Source organism: Lycium ferocissimum, chromosome 6, assembly GCF_029784015.1.
Source record: "Lycium ferocissimum isolate CSIRO_LF1 chromosome 6, AGI_CSIRO_Lferr_CH_V1, whole genome shotgun sequence".
In the NCBI taxonomy this organism is placed as follows: Eukaryota; Viridiplantae; Streptophyta; class Magnoliopsida; order Solanales; family Solanaceae; genus Lycium; species Lycium ferocissimum.
The window spans coordinates 5,898,597-5,920,166 of NC_081347.1; the positions used below are offsets into that span (position 1 = coordinate 5,898,597).

At 34.4% G+C, this 21,570-nt stretch overlaps 2 protein-coding genes across 4 annotated transcripts in view; both read left to right on the forward strand.

Annotated features, from left to right (window-relative positions):
- The window catches only part of LOC132059083 (SART-1 family protein DOT2), a 93,262-nt gene that overhangs the window by 64,750 nt on the left and 6,942 nt on the right, over positions 1–21,570 (forward strand). Inside the window, exons 2-3 of one of the 2 annotated variants that reach the window (XM_059451569.1) lie at positions 17,734–17,787; positions 18,860–19,768. In XM_059451569.1, coding sequence (XP_059307552.1) covers positions 18,891–19,768 — 878 coding nt within the window. In that variant the 5' untranslated portion in view covers positions 17,734–17,787; positions 18,860–18,890. Of the gene's footprint in view, positions 1–17,727; positions 17,788–18,848; positions 19,769–21,570 lie in introns of those variants that run through there. The other variant, XM_059451568.1, reaches the window with a different exon arrangement.
- LOC132059081 (thioredoxin-like 3-2, chloroplastic) lies at positions 3,498–8,564 on the forward strand. Of its 2 annotated transcripts, XM_059451566.1 has the most exons (5): positions 3,503–3,830; positions 6,366–6,440; positions 6,545–6,611; positions 7,970–7,987; positions 8,106–8,564. In XM_059451566.1, the coding sequence occupies exons 1-5, from the start codon at positions 3,532–3,534 to the stop codon at positions 8,208–8,210; spliced, it is 564 nt and encodes a 187-aa protein (XP_059307549.1). In that variant the 5' UTR covers positions 3,503–3,531; the 3' UTR covers positions 8,211–8,564. The 2 variants fall into 2 exon arrangements, with proteins under 2 accessions (XP_059307550.1, XP_059307549.1); XM_059451567.1 differs by lacking the exon at positions 7,970–7,987 and having other exon boundaries at positions 3,498–3,830.

Consider the following 21,570-nt stretch of genomic DNA (forward strand, 5'->3'; position numbering starts at 1 on the left):
TGCGTAGAAACCTAGTTAACTCTTCAGTTATAATTGATGGGTTCATAACTGAAGAGTTACACCTCTTCTGAAGGGTTACATTTGAAGAGTTATGTCTCTTCGGAAGAGGTGTCTCACTATTATATTATGGTTGTGGTCGCCAAGTCTGTTACTAATTTTCCTTTCATCTTTGTCCCATTAAGAGAAGTACCATAAAGAACGTAACAAGACTTAGAAGATCATGACTTCATTTTGTTGATTCTTACAATGGATCAAGGTAAGTGTCCTTACTGTTCTTCTAAGAATTCATATCACTGTCTAATGATTTACTTGTGATTCTGGATTGTTATTTCCATCAAAATAACCACATTTTAATCTTTGAAATAAAATTTGAACAAAAATACCCTACTTAAAACATGGAAGAACTAACTCCATGAATCATTCTCAGTTTTAAACTTATAAATGTTTAAACCCAGGGCGGTTCAACAATATTGTTGGCCTAAAACCAAACTTCGATGAGAGGCCTTAATATTTTTATTTAAAGATAAAGTTATATAATATATAGTTTTTATTTAAAATTTATTTTTCTAGCGTTTTGAGATGCAAAGCTATGAATAATCGTCTTATAATCAATTTCTTCTAATATTTCTTTTTCAATGGGTGATATACCTAATCCATTCAATCTCTCTTGAGACATGATCTTAAGTAAGATTTTATCAATTTTAGTTTTGAAAAACTTCTTTCCGCTAAGGCTACTTACAGGAACGGTTAACATTATTCTATAGGCATCTGGAAAAAAACAAGTATTTTTATTTGATTGAGTATATCGATTAAACTAATATCGTCTACTTATGCTATCTCCCTTAACACTTTTAATTCGGAAAATAAATCTAAACCATCAATATCAAAGTGACTATTATATTTTAAAGAACATCCAAGGTAATGATCATGAATTTTATCATGTTTAATTCATCGGATATGTCCGTGCATGACCGGATCAAATTCTGCAATCATTTCAATTAGAGATCCTTTTTGAAATTGTATCAAAGCATCATTTTTCCTTTTTCTTTTAAGTTTCGAATAACCCGATTCATATTTTCTAATTGACATATTTAAACTTTAATAATAATAAAAGAAAAATATATGCCTATGTAATAGAAATCTCAAGCACTATAACTTTAATTGAAAAAATAATACCAAAAAAAGTGATGAAACAATACATGATTCAAGTAACTTCTCTTTGCTTCATAAACTTCCAATAATACTTTGATATCAAAAAATTAGGATCAATATTTTTTTTTTGGCACACACTTTTCTCTTGCTTGATTCAAGAATAATATTGCTAAAGAGACGTTGAGCGTGGAGAAGCATTGGTGGAAACCTAGAACAGAAGAAAGTCTCTTAAGATGGCTCTGTCCTAGCTAGACCGAGTCACAAAATTTGAAAAATGATACCTTTATTTCCGTGTCTTCCAGCTACTTTATCGCCTACTTTGATTTCACGTTTCTATGAAATATATACACGAATCGTTTCGGGATTATAACTAGAACCACCCCATCTTCTGAAGCTTGAAGGAACAAAGAAAATATAAAAAGAGAGGACGTCCTCATTGATGTTTAGGAAAATGAGTGAGTTTTCCATAGCCCAAAAAAGAAAATGAAAAATCTTACTTTCACTGAAATGGTAAAAAGAAAAACTAATGATTATTTTTTACTTTCATTTCATAAATTCTTTGCTTACACGTAACAAGCTTTATTTGAGGCCCTTTTATGTCAAATCAAAGTACAAAAGATACATGGGAAAAGGACATTGTGTGTCCAATGGCCTAAAGTAATGCCACATTTAGTCAACATTTGAGCCTAATACCCCTAGGAGTCCGGTTGGCCCAAATTAATGCCAAATAATGGTCGGTCGGCCCAAAATAATGCAAGAAATTTGTTGGCCAACAACGCGCTTAAAAAAAAAAAAAAAAGACTTTTTGTAAGTCGCCATAAAAACGTTGCCACTAAAGAGTTGTACAGCATATATACATATGTTGGAATTATGTATACACTTTATATACAAGAATTATATAGTTTATATACATATGCTGGAATTAATCATACATTTATTATACATAAATTATAATTAATTATATATTTATTATACACATATTATACAATAATGATATAATATTTATTTTAACATATACAATAGTGATACATATTATATACCATAATGATACGGTTGATATAATACATTTTTTATACGTATGATACACTTTTTATACAAGACAGATACAGTTTATATACACATGCTGGAATTATATATATACTTTCTATACAACAAATGATACATATTATATACAAAAATGATATAATTTTCTATTCTATACGGGCGGTTCTGTACGTGCTAATACACATTATATACACAAATGATACATATTATATACAAAAATGATACATGCCTTAGTGATTCATATTTTATACAGTTTTTATACATTACAGATAGGTACTGATATATATTTTATACACAAATGACACATATTATATATAAAAAATTCCTTAAATATTTTTATGTTTGGGCTTTTATTTAAAAATTATCTCATTTAAGTTTTGACTAATGGATGGGATTAGTTTAGTGGGTATAATTTGGGTTTGAGAAAAATTGGGCTTGAGGGTGGGATTATTTATATCCTTTCCCTAAGATACATTCCTTTGTTAGTAAAAATCTGTAATACTTTTCTTTAAAACCAAAGCTTATACTATGACTATTGTGATATGAAATGAGGCCTTCAAAAGTTAGGGGCCTAAAGCCCATGCTTCAGCGGCTTTACCCAAAGGCCACCCTTGTTTAAACCCTATAAATTGTTCATTTTTGAAACTTATAAATCGTTCCTCGACTTGAACATCATGACTTGGTTCCTAGAGAAACTTTTGAGGGAACGTTTGATATGTTGTACAAACATAAATAGTCATAGGATAAAAATTTAGTAATGCCTTTTCTAGTATGATTTAAACACCAATTTCTGGTATAACATATATCTGCCAAACTACTATGTGGTGGAATAATAGCACCGGGATTAACAATTCCTGAATAAAATATTAATAATGACAAAAATACCTTTGAGATCCTCAAACTCTTTTTCTAGTATTTTTGCAAATAAATAACTTCTTCTTAAAATGACATACAACAAACTAAACAACTAGAATTGATCCTAAAATGACTAATCCTAACATAACTTGTTCGAACCAAACACCTCCTTAGTGACATATGTTATCCGTCCCAAAAAGATTATCTTAGTTTGACTTGATACAAAGTTTAAGAAATAAAAGAAAACTCTTAAAATATGTGATCTGAAAATAAGCCTTAGATATTTGTGTAACTATAAATATCTCTCTTATATTATTTTCAAATATCTTATTTGCTGTCGTATGCCTGCTAATCCTCTTAATACAACAGCCACTAATGCAAGAGCCACCAAACGTTGCACGTGCAAATCACGTGCTTTACTCTTCTACCCTTTTTAGAGCTACACCATTATTCCACCACACTTCTATACACTGTAATGTAATGTCTAGCTCTATAAAATTCTCTCCTGTCATTCAACAACTATTACACCCAAGAAAATCAAACCCATCTTCCATTTCAACCCTCAAAGTTCCAAGATTGCTACTTTTACCCCCAATTTCTTTAAATTGTTCAAAAATTCACTTGGACTTTAGAGTAAGAGCTGAGATTTTGGAAAATCAAGAAAATCTTAATGATGATTCACCTGCTTCAGTTGAACTGCAACCCGTTTGTAGTGAACCCGAATTTGATCGGGTCATTGCTGATGCACAACAACTTGATGAATCTGTTGTAATTTTATGGTACGTTTATTCATCCTTGATATACATGTATATGAAAAAAGTTGGTCAAGAATTTTTTTTTTCCTTGTTGGAATATATTAAAAAATCAAAAGGGTCATTTTTAAATTGGATTTAGAGAAAAGGGATTTTTGCAAAAGTGTTTTTTTTTTTTTTTTGGCTGGTTTTCCTATTTTGCTATTAATGTGTAGAAAAAGTAGGTCAAGAACGTTTTTTTCTTGTTGGAATAGATTAAAGAATCAATATGGTCATTTTCAAATTGGATTTAGAGAAAATGGTGTTTTTTTAATTTTTAATTTTTATTTTTTTTTGTTGGTTTTTAATTTTTCAATTGCCTTTTGTACCAAAGCAATTAGAAAAAGTAGGTCAAGAATGTTTTTTTCTTGTTGGAATATATTAAAGAATCAAAAGGGTCATCTTCAAATTGGATATACAGAAAAGGGGTTTGCAATTTTTTTTTTCTTGTTTATAATTTTTCAGTTATCTTCATTCTTCTGTACCAAAGCAATTGCTTGCAGGTTATTTTGGGTTTGATGCAATTTTAATTTGGTGCTGGCACTGTGGAAATGATGTGTTTATTTTGTTGTAATTTGTTTTTTTGCCATGTTATATTGATAAAATGAGTGGTTACTTTGAATGGCTCAAGTATAAGTTAGCTAATAGCTTGTTTGGCCAAGCTTCTTGGAAGCCAAAAGTGCTTATTTTAGAGAAATTTAAGTATTTGGCGCGTTTAGGAAAAAAATAAGTGTTTTTGAGAATAGAAGTTGCCTTTCGGAAGCTGAAAAAAGTAACTTTTTCCCGCATAAGCACTTTCACGACTTTACCCAAGCACAAATTCTGATTGGCAAAAGTGCTTTTTAAATTGATTAGCCAAACACAAATTGATACTCTCCAAAGTGCTAACATCTAGAAAGCACATAGGAAAATACCAATTAGTGAGAGATGGCATGCAATGACAGGGCTCAATTATGCATTTTGTTGGTGTCTTAGTTCGTATAATGTTTTATATGCTAGCTATCCTATGCAGATGAAAGAGTTTCTTGTAAAGGTTACAAGTTTGAAATTTAATACTGATGTTCCTTCCTAGGAAGTCATTTGATTTTTAATCTAGACGTCCTGTATGTGGATGCACAACATTTACTCTTTTATTTGTTTGGATTAAGGCTCCTGTTTCCTAGTGGATCGTTTTTCCCATGACCTAAAAGATAGAAAAGGCTGAAGTTCATGTCGATATCTTGTGGTTGAGCTTACAGTCTTTTGGATTTGCTTCTGTATATAACATTCAATGTTAGCTATGATCTATGGAAAATTAACTTCTTTCTCCAACAGATGTTGTTACTCTTATCTATCCATCTCCAAGTCATCAAACCTTTCTTCGATGTGCTTTAATGCCATAGATAATCATTTGCCCAGGATGAAACTTTTGAGAAAATAATAGAAGAGATATATTGATGGTTTAGTCATTTAATGAATACAAGATATACCTATTAAACGTGTTAAAAAGAAGATACATATGATACTTCTCCAATGTAGGGCAATATCTAACTTAAAAAGTTGCACTTCTTATGTTCTCACTCTAACATCCTAATACTAGTCACTTGACATTTAAAACGCACCCTCAAACTTAAGATTGGGGAGTTTTCTTATTCTCAAAACACGCAAATATAAACAATCACCAGAAAATTGCATGATTACCTCAGTTCCTGGAAGCCTATTCAAAAAGTTATGGTCATATTCAAAACGTTATGGAATGACCAAAATACTGGTTGGAATAATAACAGAAAAAAAAATGATATTAGAGAGAAATGTGATATAGTGATGACTTGATGAATACAAAATACACTATGGTCATCAAATACAAGAGATGTGATATTTGCTCAATATAGAACAATATCTAAGTATCTAACTTAAAAAACTTCAACGCTTCTAATATATAGCTCTAACATTCTAACACGATCACTTAACATTCTAAAGCCTTATGTTTTATTCTAGCATTTTTTGCCCATGAAATTGAGGCGAAGGAGAACTCCTTTTTGACCTTTCACCTTCAATAATTATGAAGCATAATGTTCATGTATACTCATAAGGAAGAGAGAGAGAAAGTTGTTGTTTTCCTACTTACTTTTTTCATTATGCCCTGTCTACCGCGAGCATAGCCGGTTAGAAGTGAATAGTTTAAATTGTCATATTCAGTCTCTTATCGTTTCCCATGTAAAACAACTTTGGAGTCATAGCATTGGAAGGTGTTTTTCCATGAATATACTTTTTTTTACTTATAGGAGACAGAAACATAAGCTTTTTCTACTGATGCGTCTTTGAAAACCTTGAAGAGTCACTTTTATGGCCCTGCAAAAGATTGAAAAACCATTGTCTAAAATATGTATGTGGCATAGGGTTTGCTTATGAAATAAAAATAAACACATATAGCTGCTGTATTACGTATTCTGCTGGAAAAGGTTATTTTATATACTATATATGAAATATTATCGAGAAAGAATTTGGTATTTAGTTGATGTATAAATATATTTGAATCTACAGGAAGGCAAGCTGGTGCCGCAAATGCATATACTTGAAACCAAAATTGGAAAGATTGGCTGCTGACTACTTCCCAAGGTTGTGCTCTCTTGCATTTTCCTTCAGATATAGCACTTCGCAATAAAAAAAGCTTTATCTAGGCCTAAAGTATCTACTTTCTTTGCACTTCTATTGGCTCTCAGAACACGCTTTTACTCTGTTGATGTCAATAATGTTCCACACAAGCTTGTGGTTCGCGCAGGAATAACTGTAAGGGTTTCTTACTCCCAACATCTTCCATATGCTTAATGTCTTTTTTGCTATGTGATTAACTGATTATTAACTGCGAAACCTGTAAAACTTATAAACACCATCTTTGTAACTAGCGCCTTTGCAGCATTTTCTCTAATGAAAACATAACAATTCTTATTTATTTCTGAACTTGTCAATGATTGTAGGTAAACCAATCCTATAGTACTTTTTCCTTAATCCAACGGATACTTGCTACTTTTTTTTTTGGGGTTTGGGGGGGGTGGGGGGGATCAACTTTTGGTTGAGTTAGATGCCGAAGCTGGATGTAATTGCTATAATTAGGGGTGGCAAAGTTAGCCCATGAAAACATGACTAGCCCAACTCGCTTAAGTTTGGGCAGTCATTTGACCCGCCCATTTATTAACTCGGTCTATTTTAGCCCAACCCATTTCAACCCATCTAAAAATTGGGTTGATATGTAGCCCAAATCGACCCATAGAAACCCCGTAAGAATATTTTCAAAAGGTTTTTGTTTGTTTGTTTGATATGTTATACTCATATAATATATAGCCATAATAAAGAAAATAATAGTTTTATTAGGTACTTAAACAATTATAAAAGAACAAACAAAGAAATTAAAACTTAGTAAGAATTGGGCAAGTTGGGTTATGACCCACTTTTTAGCCCAAGTAACTTTTGAGCAGGTCATTAACCCACCCATTTATTAACTCAGCCCATTCAACACCCCTAATGCTATCTGTTAGGTCAAATACCTAACCTGATATTCTTTTCTGAAAGTAGATTATAATTACAGTGGAGGTACATAGGTAATATGCACTAAGTAGATGCAATATTTTTTTGGTGAATCAGTAGTATGCAGACAGTGGCTAGAGAATCATAAATAGGATGATGGGGCGTGGTTTGTCTCTGAAAGTTGATGAAGTGTGTTTAGAAAATGTTGGACATGCACATGATTTCTGAAGTTAGAAATAATATGGATGATAGGTTTACCCCTAGATCATTTAACTAGGCCTTTTACTTTCGGGCCATCTGGCAGGGAGCAGGAGAGATGATTTTTCCACCCCCACAATAAACATAAATTTCATATGTACAGCTAGCATGCAGCAGCCATACAATGCACACATCCTTTACTTGCTAAATAAGTGTGCTTCTTGAAACGCTCCTTTTCATTAATAAAATGCTTCTTTTTTTTTTTTCCTTTTCTTTTCATACGTAGAAAGAAGTACTGTTGTATCATTGGAGTTATTTTATTAGTTAAGTGCAATATTGTGGTTCGACTTTATTGGTATCCATTTAACGATGTTAAATTCTACCTTTTTCATGTGTCCAAATATGTGGCGTCAAAACCTAAACAGAAAATGCCGACTATACAGGTAACAAACACTATCTATTTAGCTTCTCGACACCTAATTTTGGTCTTATACGTTTTTAGCTTCTATTGCTTTTACTATTTTCATGGTCAAACATAGTGAAAATGTGACTTTTCTGCAGTTATGGAGGGATGGAAAGAAACAGGCGGAAATAATTGGAGGCCACAAAGCATATGTAGTTGTTAGTGAGGTCCGCGATATGATTGAAAATCAAGATAATTTGTGACCTAAAGGGATATCCTATACTTTGAGAATCCATTTTTCCAGTTTTATACAAATTTCTGAAGATGCCATTCAAGAAATTCTTTCACTTCAGATATACTTTTGAAAGGGTAACTATACACAGAGATTGATTTTTTTTTTTTTTTTCCAAACATTCAAAGAGGAAGGTGTTTATTTCTTTTCCTGTATCCTGTACATTTCTTGAAAACAGCTCCTGGGATATAAGAAGTTGGTCAAGTGCAAAATGTCCATTATATTGTAACTGTTTCTGTACTAATTATTCTGTGAGCATCATTTTGAATTTGATTGTAAACTGGAACAGTTGTTTGATATTGAAAGTTTTATTTTAGATGTTTAACCGTCTAGTATCCGATATCTAGCGGGCTCGATTAACCCCGATTCGTACTGGGTAGGTCCATCAGGGGGAAGTGCAGACAGCAGAGATACCCAAATTTAGTGCCACTGTCTAAGTTAAGGCCGAAACAGGTCTATCTACTTCAGAACAATTTCAAACATGTGGTGTTTGAAGTTCTGAAGTTAGTTTTGACAAAGTGTCTGAAGTTATATATGGCTGAAGTTCAGGCATGTTTGCCACATTTGGCCTTTTTTTTTTTTTTTTCCTCCTTTTCTGGTCATGAAAGGTAAACATACTCTTAACTAAATAATACTACAGGGAGAGTTGGCCGGTGGCCTGTCTGAACCCAGTGTGTCAGTAGTACACAAAAGATGAGAGTGGCGAAGAAGAAACTACATCAGAATGAAGTGCTACACTATTAATTGAACTAGGTGCCATACTATGACTAGTTGTATTTGCGGCTGTTATTAATCTCTGTTTAGCTGCTCCTCTTTGATCAGCTGTATCTGAAGTTATTTCCTAGTGACTAAACATGAAATTTTTTTAAATAATTAGGTATAGTTAAAATAGTAGTGTCCAAATAGGATATTTTCTAAAAAGAATGCGTCCAACAGAATGGGCAGAAAAGAAGAATATACCGATCTCTGTTGTGTCAAATTGATTACACAAGACTCCCCTTAGCCATTTGTTTGCTCGGATTGTTATTCTTTTGGGGTGGTCTTTAATTTTTGGCCCTCAAACTGTTGGTCTTTAATTTTTGCTTTCCTGTAGCATATATTAGAGTGATTAAGGACATGTATGATGGAGCCAAGACTCGGGTGAGGACGGTTGGAGGTGACTCTGAACACTTCCCAGTCACGATGGGCTTGCACCAGGGGTCTGCTCTTAGCTCGTTGTTGTTTGTTTTGGCAATGGACGCACTGACAAGCCACATTCAAGGAGAAGTGCCGTGGTGCATGTTGTTTGCAGATGACATTGTACTTATTGACGAGTCGCGGAGCGGTGTTAACTTGAGACTGGAGGTTTGGCGACAGACCCTGAAGTCGAAGGGTTTCAAGTTGAGCAGGACTAAGACAGAGTACTTAGAGTTAGGGGTGTTCATGGTCCGGTTCGACTCAGTTTTGATTAAAACCAAACCAAGCCAATTAAATCGGGTTTTTTTGATATTCAAACCAAACCATTATAGTATAAATTCAATCGGTTTCGGTTTTGTCGGTTTTATCGGGTTGGTCCGGATTTTGCGGTTTTTAAGGAAGTATTTTATAATGCAAAGAAATTGATACAAGTAAGGTTAAAAAAATGAAAATAAGATACAACAATTATGGTGAAAGGTATCACATTCACGTCGGTGCTAAAACATTCATTCCCTATCATTTTTGTTTAAGGACTTCTTCGTTTGTTTAAGGACTTCAAGTTACGCACAAAGATTTTGTTTTTATTCCCTCTCGTAGCAGCAGAGACATAACCGAAAATGTAAGCAAATACTACACAAATTTGTCTCATCATCTCTTTGTAAAAACAAAAAGGGAAAAAAAAAAACTCTTAGCTTCATTCCCCTAAGAATGTGGTGGAAATAGTGTAAGAACACCACCCAAGAAAATGGGCTACACTTTTCTTTCTAATTATTTGAATTAGTATTGGACTTGAAATGAACCAAAATTATAAAGAAGATACATAATTTTTTTAATATATATATATATATATATATATATATATATATATATATATATATATATATATGGTTTTTGGTTTGATTCGGTTTTTTTAGGTGTAACACCAAACCAAACCAAATGTTAATCGGTTTTTTAAAATTTAAAACCAAATCAAATCAAACCGAGTTGGTTTTCGGTTCATTAAGTCGGTTTGAATCGGTTTACCGGTTTTGATCGATTTTTCGGTCTCATTTGAACACCCGTACTTAGAGTGCAAGTTTAGTGCTGGGAGTCAGGTCGAGAACGAGGACGTGCAGCTAGACACTCAGGTCATCCCGAAGAAAGAAAGTTTCAATTACCTGGGGTCGATCATCCAAGGAAATGGCGAGATTGACGATGATGTCACATATCGTATTGGAGCGGGATGGATGAAATAGAAGCTCACATCGGGGGTGTTGTGCGATAAAAAGGTGCCGCCTATACTAAAGGGAAAGTTCTACAAAGCATGATTAGACCGATTATGTTGTATGGGACGGAATGCTGGCCAGTTAAGAAAGCTCATGTACAGAAGATGAAGGTAGCAGAGATGCGGATGTTGAGATGGATGTGCGGGCATACCAGGAGAGATAGGATTCGGAATGAAGTGATTCGGGACAAGGTGTGTGTGGCCCCGGTGGTGGATAAGATGGGGGAAGGGAGGTTGAGATGGTTCGGCCATATACAGCGGCGATGCGTTGATGCGCCAGTGAGGAGGTGTGAGAGGATGACAGTGGTGGGCCTAAAGAGAAGGAGAGGTAGGCCAAAGATGGCCTGGGAAGAGGTGATTCGGCAGGATATGACGCTACTTCGGCTTACCGAGGACATGACCGGTGATAGGAGAGGGTGGAGGTTGAGTATTAGGGTAGAAGCCTAGTGGGGAGCCCAGAGGATTTCTTTCCCGTTTTAGGAGTATTATTACCCTGCTTCTATGTGTTGGGTCTTGTTTATCCATGTTGTTTTATCATGACTTCCTTGCTCTTGTTATTTCTCATTTTTCGCATTGCTTTGATTTACTTGTCCGTATCTGACTCTTTTCCCTTATTTTCTTTTGAGTTTCGGAGACAACCTCCCTACCTTCCAGGTGGAGGTAAGGTCTGCGTACACTTTACCCTCCCCAAACCCCACATTGTGGGATTCAACTGGGTATGTTGTTGCTTAAAAAGGTGGTACGAAAATACTTCGAGGTTTTGGGTTCAAATCTCCGCTCAGTCAAAAAAAAAAAAAAAATTTGCAAGACAAGGCTTTTGCAAAGAGTCTATCTTATAAATCAAAGTCTGTCGGAGCCGACGGATTTTTAGTTATGCCTTAAGGCAAATTCTGCCGTCTCCGGCATAGGTGTTATGTAACTTGGCCAAAATAGGCATAGGTTCCTTGCGAAATTATTATTATTTTTTATTCTACTGGATTTTGAACTTAGAACTTCAGGATATTTTCGATCACCTTTTTAAGCGAAGGGCAAAAATTAAATACTAGCGAATTGGGGACAAAAATTAAGAACTAGTCCGTATGAAGGACAATCGTGCAAATTGGCCACTGGTCCAATTCGACGCTCATGATGTGGTCTAGCTGGCGGTTAATAAAAAGCTGGAACAAATCAAACTTGATGGATAAGGCTAGTTGGTCAAAATATGTGCACAAATATAAAATGGAGGTGACTTTGTAGAATGATAATTGCTGATGAAAGTGATGGGATGTTAGTTCAGTTAAGAACATCTTGTTCACATTCGGTGTTTATAAGTTAATACTAGGTATAAGTAAAAATATTAAAATTGGTGATTAACCTTTTTTTTGAATTTCGGCTTGATAGTATTAAATAACCTTTATTTAATAAGTACTATATAGATGTATATGTTTTGAATCTGTGATTTTTAAATATTTTAGGAAAGTTTACAAGTTATAGGTTTTCCTACATATATGAATACTTAAAATTAATTTGGTATTCTTTAAAAACAAATACTCGTCTCAAACATTTCAAGATTATTAGATATATTATTTTTAAAATCCCGATGGAGTTCTACAGTTGGTAATTAATTTTTCTTCAAATGGTGATGTTTATATAATAGATTGAAGTATAGGTTTATGCCTGCGAATGGGATAAACTGAAGAAGGCTTTTGCATTACTGTTATTATCCACATGTGTACGTTGCTATGTTCAGTTAATTTTAAATGTAAAATGTTAGTCTTAAACTTTTGCAGTAATAAAAAAAGAAGAAACAAGGAACATAAAAGGTAAAAAATACTTAAGCAGCTTCAGCCGCTCCATTTGATAGCTTTGTGATAAGAAAAGGTGTAATAAATAACCTGCTTAGTGAAAAGCAATATGTGGAGAGAGTCTATGCTTTTGAATGGTGATGAATGATGATCTAATCGAAGGATTATTTTATCCAAGCCACATGGATAAAATAACATCAGCTACAGTAGAATGGATATCTTCAGCCAATCATGTTATTTCATAGTAACTAAAATTTACCTTGTGATAAATTTGCCTCACTAAATCCTAAAGGCATGTTGACCAGCTGCTTGCTTATCCACATTTATATAAGTTAGTAAAAGCAATATGTGGAGAGAGATAAGATGGGTAGCCCCCCAAAAAAAAAAAAAAAAAGCCTTCCAATTTCATGTCGTGAAAAAGATTATCTTAGTTGCTATTTGACCAGTCACAGAATATTTTTTTTATCATAATTTTTTCAAATATTTTGAATTGTAAATATTGCTACTTATAGTATTTTTTATGTAATTTCTAAATATATATAAAAAAAATTATATGTTCAATTTCATACCAAACATTAGTTGTCATTATACTCCAAACTAAGGCAATCTTTTTGGAACGAAGAAAGTACATTTTATCGCTTAATTATGATTAATTAATATGTATTTTCAACTCAGTTTATTACTTAATTATGATAAGATAATATAATTTGGTATAAATACTGAATTTGTTGTTTAGATATGTCTGGGTGAATAATAGGTGAAATAGAAGAACCATACAAAAGCCATTATCACATCCTTTAAGTGCTTAAACTTGGAGTAAATTATACGGGTTTCTCTCCTATTTATCACGATAACGAAGAATCAAATTTTCATTACATTGATTTTTTTTTTCTAGTTCTTCTTTCAAGTATAGGATAACCCCAAGGGATTGTTTTTTTTTTCTACCATTTGGGGCTCTTCCTTCACCACCCCCATGGGGATGGTCTAAAGGATTCATAACTACTCCTTATATTACGTGACATTTACTTGGACTGTGCTTAAATCCGCCTCTGCCTAAAAATTTCTTGTTTCACCTCAATATTCCCTACTCTTCTAGCTATTGTTGAACAGTTTTTGAATATCAAACATACCTCCTCCCCAAAAGGTAATTTTAATGTGGTCGATTCTCTAGTATGAAGTCTTTATGCTTAAAACCTCGATTAAAGTAATCATTTATTTCGTACTGCCAGAAGGGTGGGATCTGCCGTTCTAACTCTTCTCGGGAAATTCCATCCACAAATGCAAAGTTTATGGTGATTGATATTTTCCATCATCATTTAGCTATTGCATTTATTTATTTCCGTTATTAGTCTAATGCATGAAATCAATTTCAAAATTGGACACACTATGAAAGATCTTTTTGATGCACATCTTGAGGAATGATTGGGGCATGTATATAAGGTTCTTTATGACATAATCAACAATACGCTTCATTTTCAATTAGATCATGCTCTAATTTCTTTAGAAGTTAATCTTCTTTCACTTTAGACAAATAATGCCAGAAGTTTGCAACACTTTAGACATGAATTTTTGCAACTTCAATCCCCTATATCTAAAGTGATTCCAAAGCGATTATATTTGGAAAACAATTTTAACTTCGACTGCAATTAGAATATCGGTCCCAAATTCGATAACCCCCTTAATGTTACCTTATTCAAAAAACAAAAAAAACGTGTGCGCCCTAAAAATGGTGTGCTTAGTTTTCCCAAATCCAAGAAATATTTGTATTCTATTCGGTTTTTAGAAGGAAACCTAGTGATTTGTGATTCATGAAATGACGCGTGGTCTGGTCTTGAATTTTTGTCTCGCTTAACAAGTCTTTAAAAGATGACCTACATTTTCCAAGTTTTCTCCGCCCGATCGTCTTCCACTATCAGTTGAAGCGAGACTTCAAAAACTTAATTTTCCTTCTATTAAAACAGCCTAGAACTTCTGGGAACAGAAATCATTGCTCCAGCTCTTCTTCACTATTACCAACTCAGAAAGCTATGAATTTTGAGGAAATTTGTAGTCTACCTTGTCATTGCTCCTCACAAGATATGGTAAAAGTTCACAAGCTTTTATTTTCTTTCTTGTTCCTATAGTGCTTTAATTGATTAACGTCCTTAACTTATGTTCTCGTCATCTTCATCAATTCTACAAAAATTATTGCTTGCTAAGAACTATTAGAAATTACCAAGATTTGCTAATTTAGAATTAAGATGTCCCTTACCTGTTTGATGAAATGTTAGAAAGATTTGGCAATTTTGTTTCTTTCTCATTCTGGTTTGGACTAGTGTTGTACTCAGTTTGCAATACATAAAGAAATATCTTGACATTAAATAGATTGAAATAAAATCAAAGTAGGTTAATCTCGATTTCTTCCAAAGTTGAGTATCCTAGAGTAGAGAGGTACCGTTCTTCATTGAGATTCTCAACTGCATTGATATTCGTGATGAGTTCACTCACTTGGTGAATTTGTTAAGTTTTCAATCACTTCCCACATTTTATTCTAATTCTAGAATCGTGTTTCGTCAACTTAATTACGCCTTTCCGTTTCGGTAGTCTATGGTATCAGAGGCATTTTAGTTTATATAATTATTCCCCTTCACAGTTTTTTTTTGGTCAAAAGTAAAAGTTTTTGTTCAACCAGTGAAAAATATTACACCTTGCTCATTTGGCCTTTGAGGCACGGGACTACAAAATTACACTATATGTAAGCTTAACACTGTCTCATTACCTATTGCTAGCATGGGTAATTGTTGTTTTTGTTGATGAAGTTGATAGTATGTTGGGACGAAGAGAAAATTCAGGTGAACATGAGGCGATGAGCAGAATGAAAAATGAATTCATGATGAATTAGGATGGGTTGCGCACAATGGATACTGAACAAGCTCTGGTACTTGCAGCAACAAACAGGCTATTCGACCTTGACGAGACTGTTATACTGCAACTGCCACGCAGGTTGATGGTCAATTTACCAGATGCTCTAAACAGAGCAAAATTTCTAAAAGAGATACTCGCAAAAGAAGACTTGGCTCAAGATGTTGATCTGGATTTAGTTGCAAGTATGACAGATGGATATTTCAGAAGTGACCTTAAGAATCTCTGTGTAGCAGCTGCATACGGGCCCGTTAGAGAGATCCTAGAAAGGGAAAAAAGGAACATGTTGCCCTTCACATTTACGGTTATAGGGATAAAATGCAAATGATGCGGTTATGTATTTAGAAGATATTTTTTTTTTCTGTTATTGCTGCAACGGGAAAAAAATGCAAATATTTTCGTTGGAGCAATGAGGAGCCTAATTAAGATCCCTTCATATGATTTAAGAACTCTTGGAAATTATCTTTTCTCCAGTTGCTTCTCATTATTGTAATGATCTTTAAATTGTGCCTCGCGATCAATGACTTTTTCCTTTAAATTGTGCCTCGCGAGGTCCTAGAAAAGGAAAGAATGGTTGATTGCGAGGCACAATTTAAAGATCATCACAATAATGAGAAGCGACTAGAGAAAAGATACTTTCCAAGAGTTCTTGAATCATACGAAGGTATCTTAATTAGGCTCTTCATTGCTCCAACGAAAATATTTGCATTTTTTTCCTATTGCAGCAATAAAAAAAAAAAAGTATCTTCTAAATACATAACCGCAACATTTGCATTTTATCCCTATAACTGCACTATACATAAATGTGAAGGGCAACATGTTCCTTTTTTCCTTTTCTAGGATCTCTCTAATGGGCCGGTATGTAGCTGCTACACAGAGATTCTTAAGGTCACTTCTGAAATATCCATCTATCATACTTGCAACCGAATCCCGCATCAACATCCCGAGTCAAGCCTTCTTTTGCGAGTATCTCTTTTAGAAATTTTGCTCCTCGAGAGCATCCGACAAATTGACCATCAACCCGCGTGCGCCGCATTATACCGCCGTGGCCGTCAAGGCCGGGAATGGCCCGTTTGTCGTGCAAGTACCAGAGCTCGTTCAGTATCCATTGTGCGTAACCCATCCTAATATACCATGAATTCATTTTTCATTCTCCTCATCGCCTCATGTTCTCCTGGATTTTCCCTTCGTCCCAACATACTATCAACTTCATCAATAAAAACAACAATTACTCATGCTAGAATAGGTAATGAGTAGATAAAGAAGTTACATATAGTGTAATTTTGTAGTCCCGTCTCAAAGGTCAAATGAGCAGGGGTATAATATTTTCAGCTGGTTGAACAAAAACTTTTACTTTCGACCAGAAAAGAACTGTGAAGGGGAATAATTATATAAACTAATGCAGTTCTATACCATAGACTGCTGAAACGAGCAGAATAAAGGATGAAACACATTCTAGAATTAGAATAAAATGTGGGAAGTGATTGAAAACTTAACAAATTCATCAAGTGAGTGAACTTATCATGAATATCAATGCAGTTGAGAATCTTAATGAAGACTGGTATCTCTCAAATCTAGGATACTCATCTTTGGAAGAAATCAAGATTAGCCTACTTTGATTTTATTTTAATCTATTTAATGTCACGATATTTCTTTATGTATTACAAACTGAGTACAACACTGGTCCAAACCAGAATGAGAAAGAAACAAAATTGCCAAATCTTTCTGACATTTCATCAAACAGGTAAAGGACATCTTAATCCCGAATTATCAATTCTTGGTAATTTCTAATAGTTCTTAGCAAGCAATAACTTTTGTAGAATGATGAAAATGACAAGAACATAAGTTAAGGACATTAACCAATTAAAGCACTATAGTAACAAGAAAGAAAATCAAAAGCTTGTGAACTTTTATCATATCTTGTGAGGAGCAATAACAAGGTAGACTACAAATTTCCTCAAAATTCATAGCTTTCTAAGTTGGTAATAGTAAGTTCTAGGCTGTTTTAATAAAAGGAAAATTAAGTTTTTGAAATCTCTGATTCCCTGAAAAATACTTAAAAAAAATTTAGGTTGAAAGTCACATGCTTGGCACGTTTTGGTTTTGTGCCGTGAGTTTCTTGACAGAAGGATGATTTTTACCACTTTTTAAATAGTACAAGCATGTTTTTTGTTGACTAAGGTAACACATGATTTTAGCCCAAAACTCCAAAACCACCCATTGCAAAGCCCAATATGAACTTAACCCATTGTGAATTGTAACAAAGCCCAAATTCCAGCCCAAATTAAGGTTTGGTCCTCAAACTTTGAAATATCTCCACAATTTTCCCATTCAACTAAACTTTTACGCTCTCCGTTGCTAATCCGATCAAACTCCGTTAGGGTTTCTTCTCTCTCGAAATTGAACTGTAAGTTACCTTTATTGTTTATCCTATTTCCTTTTTTATTCCTTACCTGAATGAAATTAACCTAACAGTAAGAATTACCCTAATTTTCTAATAATTGTTTTTATGTATAGTACTAATTGTGAGTTGGTCTGTATAATAAGCTTCAAATTCGAGTTTGAGATATTTATTTGTTCATTTTTCTAGTTATTTGCATTCGTATTTGCTTTAATTCCTCTGAAATTTAAGGAAAAAAAAGACTTTTGAAACTTATGGTATCAAACAAGTAATAGATATTTGTGTGGCTGGAAATCATTTCATTAAGGGTAAAAGGGGAAGTTTTGAGTTAAATTATTTTGAAATATAGGAATGTATCATTCTTTTTGGGACAGACTAAAAAGGAAAGTGTATTACATAAATTGGGACTTATGGTGTATTAGAAAGGGTGTACATAGATTTTTTTTTTTTTTTGGCTTTTTTGATAATCGTGGTGTCCGGGCCAGCGCTTGCTTACGCGCACCTTGACTTTCCATGGGATACCTATGACCTCCCACTAGCAAAAGGTATCGGGTAACTCTGCCCGAGACCTCATGGTTCTTATCCCACTTCATTGACCATTAGTCCACACCCTTGGGTGCTATAGTATACCTATTTTTTGATGGGATGAATACACCATTCCAAGTTCCTTTCACTTGCTGTCAACTTGCCTTGTTCCTTGTTTTCTTTTAAACTACTCCTTCCCTTCCAATTTGTTTGTCTGGTTAAGAATATAAAGAAGGCTTTCGGATCTTGTGGCCCTAAATTAAAGATATGTATAATGTACAAAAAAATCCTTTAATCTTGTGGTCTTAAACATGCCATGTGAAAGGTTTGAATTAAAGAGTTGCCAAAAAAGCTAAGAGACATTCTTTTTGAAACGGACTAAAAAAGCAAAGTAAGACAAACAAATTGAAACGGAGGGAGTATATGTTTCCTTTTAAACTATCAACTCTCGTTGCCTTTTCTTCTTTTAAACTATATGCTAAATGTTGATGTTTTCTCCTAATTTTTCGCCTGATGTGGGTAATACTTATATGTGGTGTTTACTTAACTTCATCTCAGGCATATATAAGACTTGGTGTACGTGCGTGTCATTTTCTCCTGATGGGAATGATGGAGATAGATGGACGTGAAAGAAGTGCTGAAAGGAGGGATCATGATGACTCCCCTGTTAAGGAGAGGTGGGAAGATGGGCACTATGATTTGGAAGAAAGCGGGTATGATAAATCTAAAGATTCAAGTAAGCATCGAAGTAAGGATAGAAAAAGTAGTGGCCGAAGAGAAGAGAAAGAGTATAAAAGAGATCGGGAGAGTAAAGAGTTGGAGAAAGATAGGTTATCAACTCGAGATAGGAGGAAGGAGGATAGAGATGAGCGTGAAAGGGATAAGACAAGGGAGAAGATTAGGGAGAAAGATAGTGATAGGGACAAGTACAAAGATAAAGAACGGGAAAGAGATAAAGATCGTAGAGATCGTGGAAAAGAAAAGGAGCGAGACCGCGAGAGAGAGAGGGATTTGGAGAGGGATACTGAGCGGGTGCGAGAGAAGGAAAGAGGGAAGGACAAAGGCAGGGACAAGGAGAAGGATAAAGAAAAAGAAAAGGAGAGGAGCAAGGACAAGGAAAGGGAGAAGCATAGACATAAGGAAAAGGAAAAAGAAAGGGAGTATGACAGGGAAAGAGGTAGAGATGCAGTTGAGAAGGAAAAGGGGAGAGAGAGAACTAAAGAGAAAGGGAAGGAAGTGGATGAGGATAAGGAGAGGTCAAGAGACAAAGATAGGGGCAGCCGTAGGCAGCGAGACGAGGGTCATGATAGGAGTAAGGACAGGCTGAAGGATGATGTGCAAAGAGTAGAAGATGAAGATTCTGATTATCAGGATGCTGCCAAGCAAGAAACTGTTTCTCATGAGGATGAGGATAGGGCACAAAACAATGCAGTTGAAACAGCTGGATCACGTTCAGAGCTGGAGGAACGCATTCTGAAGTAAGTAATCCTTTATTTATTGACTCTGTGTTAAAGTGCGTTGATGCTTCTTAGGTTTTCTAGGTGTGTCCTTGCTGTTAATGGTATGTCTTGTGTATTTTCAACTTAAGATTTTATATCAATGAATTGGCAATTTATTTTCCTATGTCAGTTTATCCTTTCCTTTTTTTTTTTTTCCTGGTTAGAAGCTTTCTATTAGAAATGATGGAAGTGAATCAAGTGATAAGATAGTTTAAATCTCAAACTTTTGACTGCTGCTGCATCCTTCTATTGAGTTACCTATACTTCTGACTAAAATTATTACAATGCTTGACACCTTCGAAAAGGAAGGGGAAGGGAAGATAAAGTGAAAGGAGGTAAATGGGAGAGAAGTAGGAGAAATGGCGAGCTCTGGAAGAAACTCTTTTTTTTTTTTTTTTTTTTTTTGTGTGTGTGTGGGGGGGTTCAAACTAAGCAAGGGAAAAAATTCTATGTTGCTTTGATTTAGCCATGGTTCATATCAGACACTAGCCCATACGAATACATGTAAATCCTTTTTGGCTGATTCTTGGTGTATTTTGTGGTATTAACATGAAGTATCCACCCCGGTCACACCATTCTAACAGAGCTATGTCAGGAAATGGAGGGTCAAAATTTTTCCGTTTTCCCTGCTCTTTCCTTCTTTTCCCTAGTTTATCAAGCATGAGGTAAGAGAAGCATGAAGCTCAAGAAGTAATGGAATATAACTTGATTCTTCTTTAAACTTTTCATGGATGCTCATGCTGTTAACTGTGACATTTCTCAATGTTTTCTCATTTTGTTGACTTGCCAAGAATCGCCCCCTTTTCTGATAATTTCATTAAATTTCAGAGGCAGATCCAGGATTTAAACTTGATGGGTTCGATCTTTAAGGTTCTTAGCATTAAACCCATTATATTCTAAAAGTTATGGGTTTGGACCTATTATTTATTGTAATTTTAGTAAATTTTGCACATAAATTTGTACGCCGTGTCGAAAAGTTCTGGGTTCATTTCATCATGCTGCATCCACCCCTGTTAGAAACAGTGACTGGTGAAGAAAGCCTCTGAAATTATAGGCTGCAGCAGCCTCCCTATGTTGAGATAACTATTGTAATTCAAGAAGCTGCTTAGTTAGGAAATTAAGAAAAAGCGTGGTGCTCAAGAAGTCTAAGAAATGAACATTAATATACAGTTTTCAGATATTTTGAATGTAAGAATCACACAGCTTTGTTTTGTCTTAGTCTACTCTTGTTAGGTAGGTTATATTTGGTCAGAGGGTTCTATCATCATAATTTGGTTTGTTGATAGAAATCTTACTGTTTGGTTTGATCTTACCCTTTTAGTAAAGGAGTCTACCGTACATTTGGAGGGTATCTGATTCTGTATCGGCAGCATAGTTGTCAAATAGGAATATTTCATGCATTGAGGTACTCTTCTGGATCTATGAGTCTGAATTGCAGAAAAATACCTTATTTCCAGTAATCAACCATTACTCATAATTAAGTTAAATAAAATTGAGGAGGTGTGTAGAAGACAAAATTAAATAAATAAAAGTGTTCTCCCTACAGTGTAAGCTTTTATATGAGATGGTCACACATTCAAATAGTGATAACGATGATTTTTCTTTTTTATCAAGTAAAAGTATTTTCATTCATACACATTGCCACAACGGCCGTATAAAAAGGATACTATGATTCTCTACAAACTCCACCCAATCCTCTATACAACTAGGAACTTTCTGTTTACACCAAAAGTAAATAAGAGAGCGGAGACTACTCCTCAACTGAGAAAACTCGATTCTAC

Excerpts from the sequence above, each read along its gene's own strand:
- LOC132059081 (XM_059451566.1), top strand. The coding sequence starts at position 3,532 with ATGTCTAGCTCTATAAAATTCTCTCCTGTCATTCAACAACTATTACAC. Across the intron at positions 3,831-6,365 it reads GAATCTGTTGTAATTTTATG|GAAGGCAAGCTGGTGCCGCA; the intron begins GTACGTTTATTC and ends TTGAATCTACAG. Across the intron at positions 6,441-6,544 it reads GCTGCTGACTACTTCCCAAG|AACACGCTTTTACTCTGTTG; the intron begins GTTGTGCTCTCT and ends ATTGGCTCTCAG.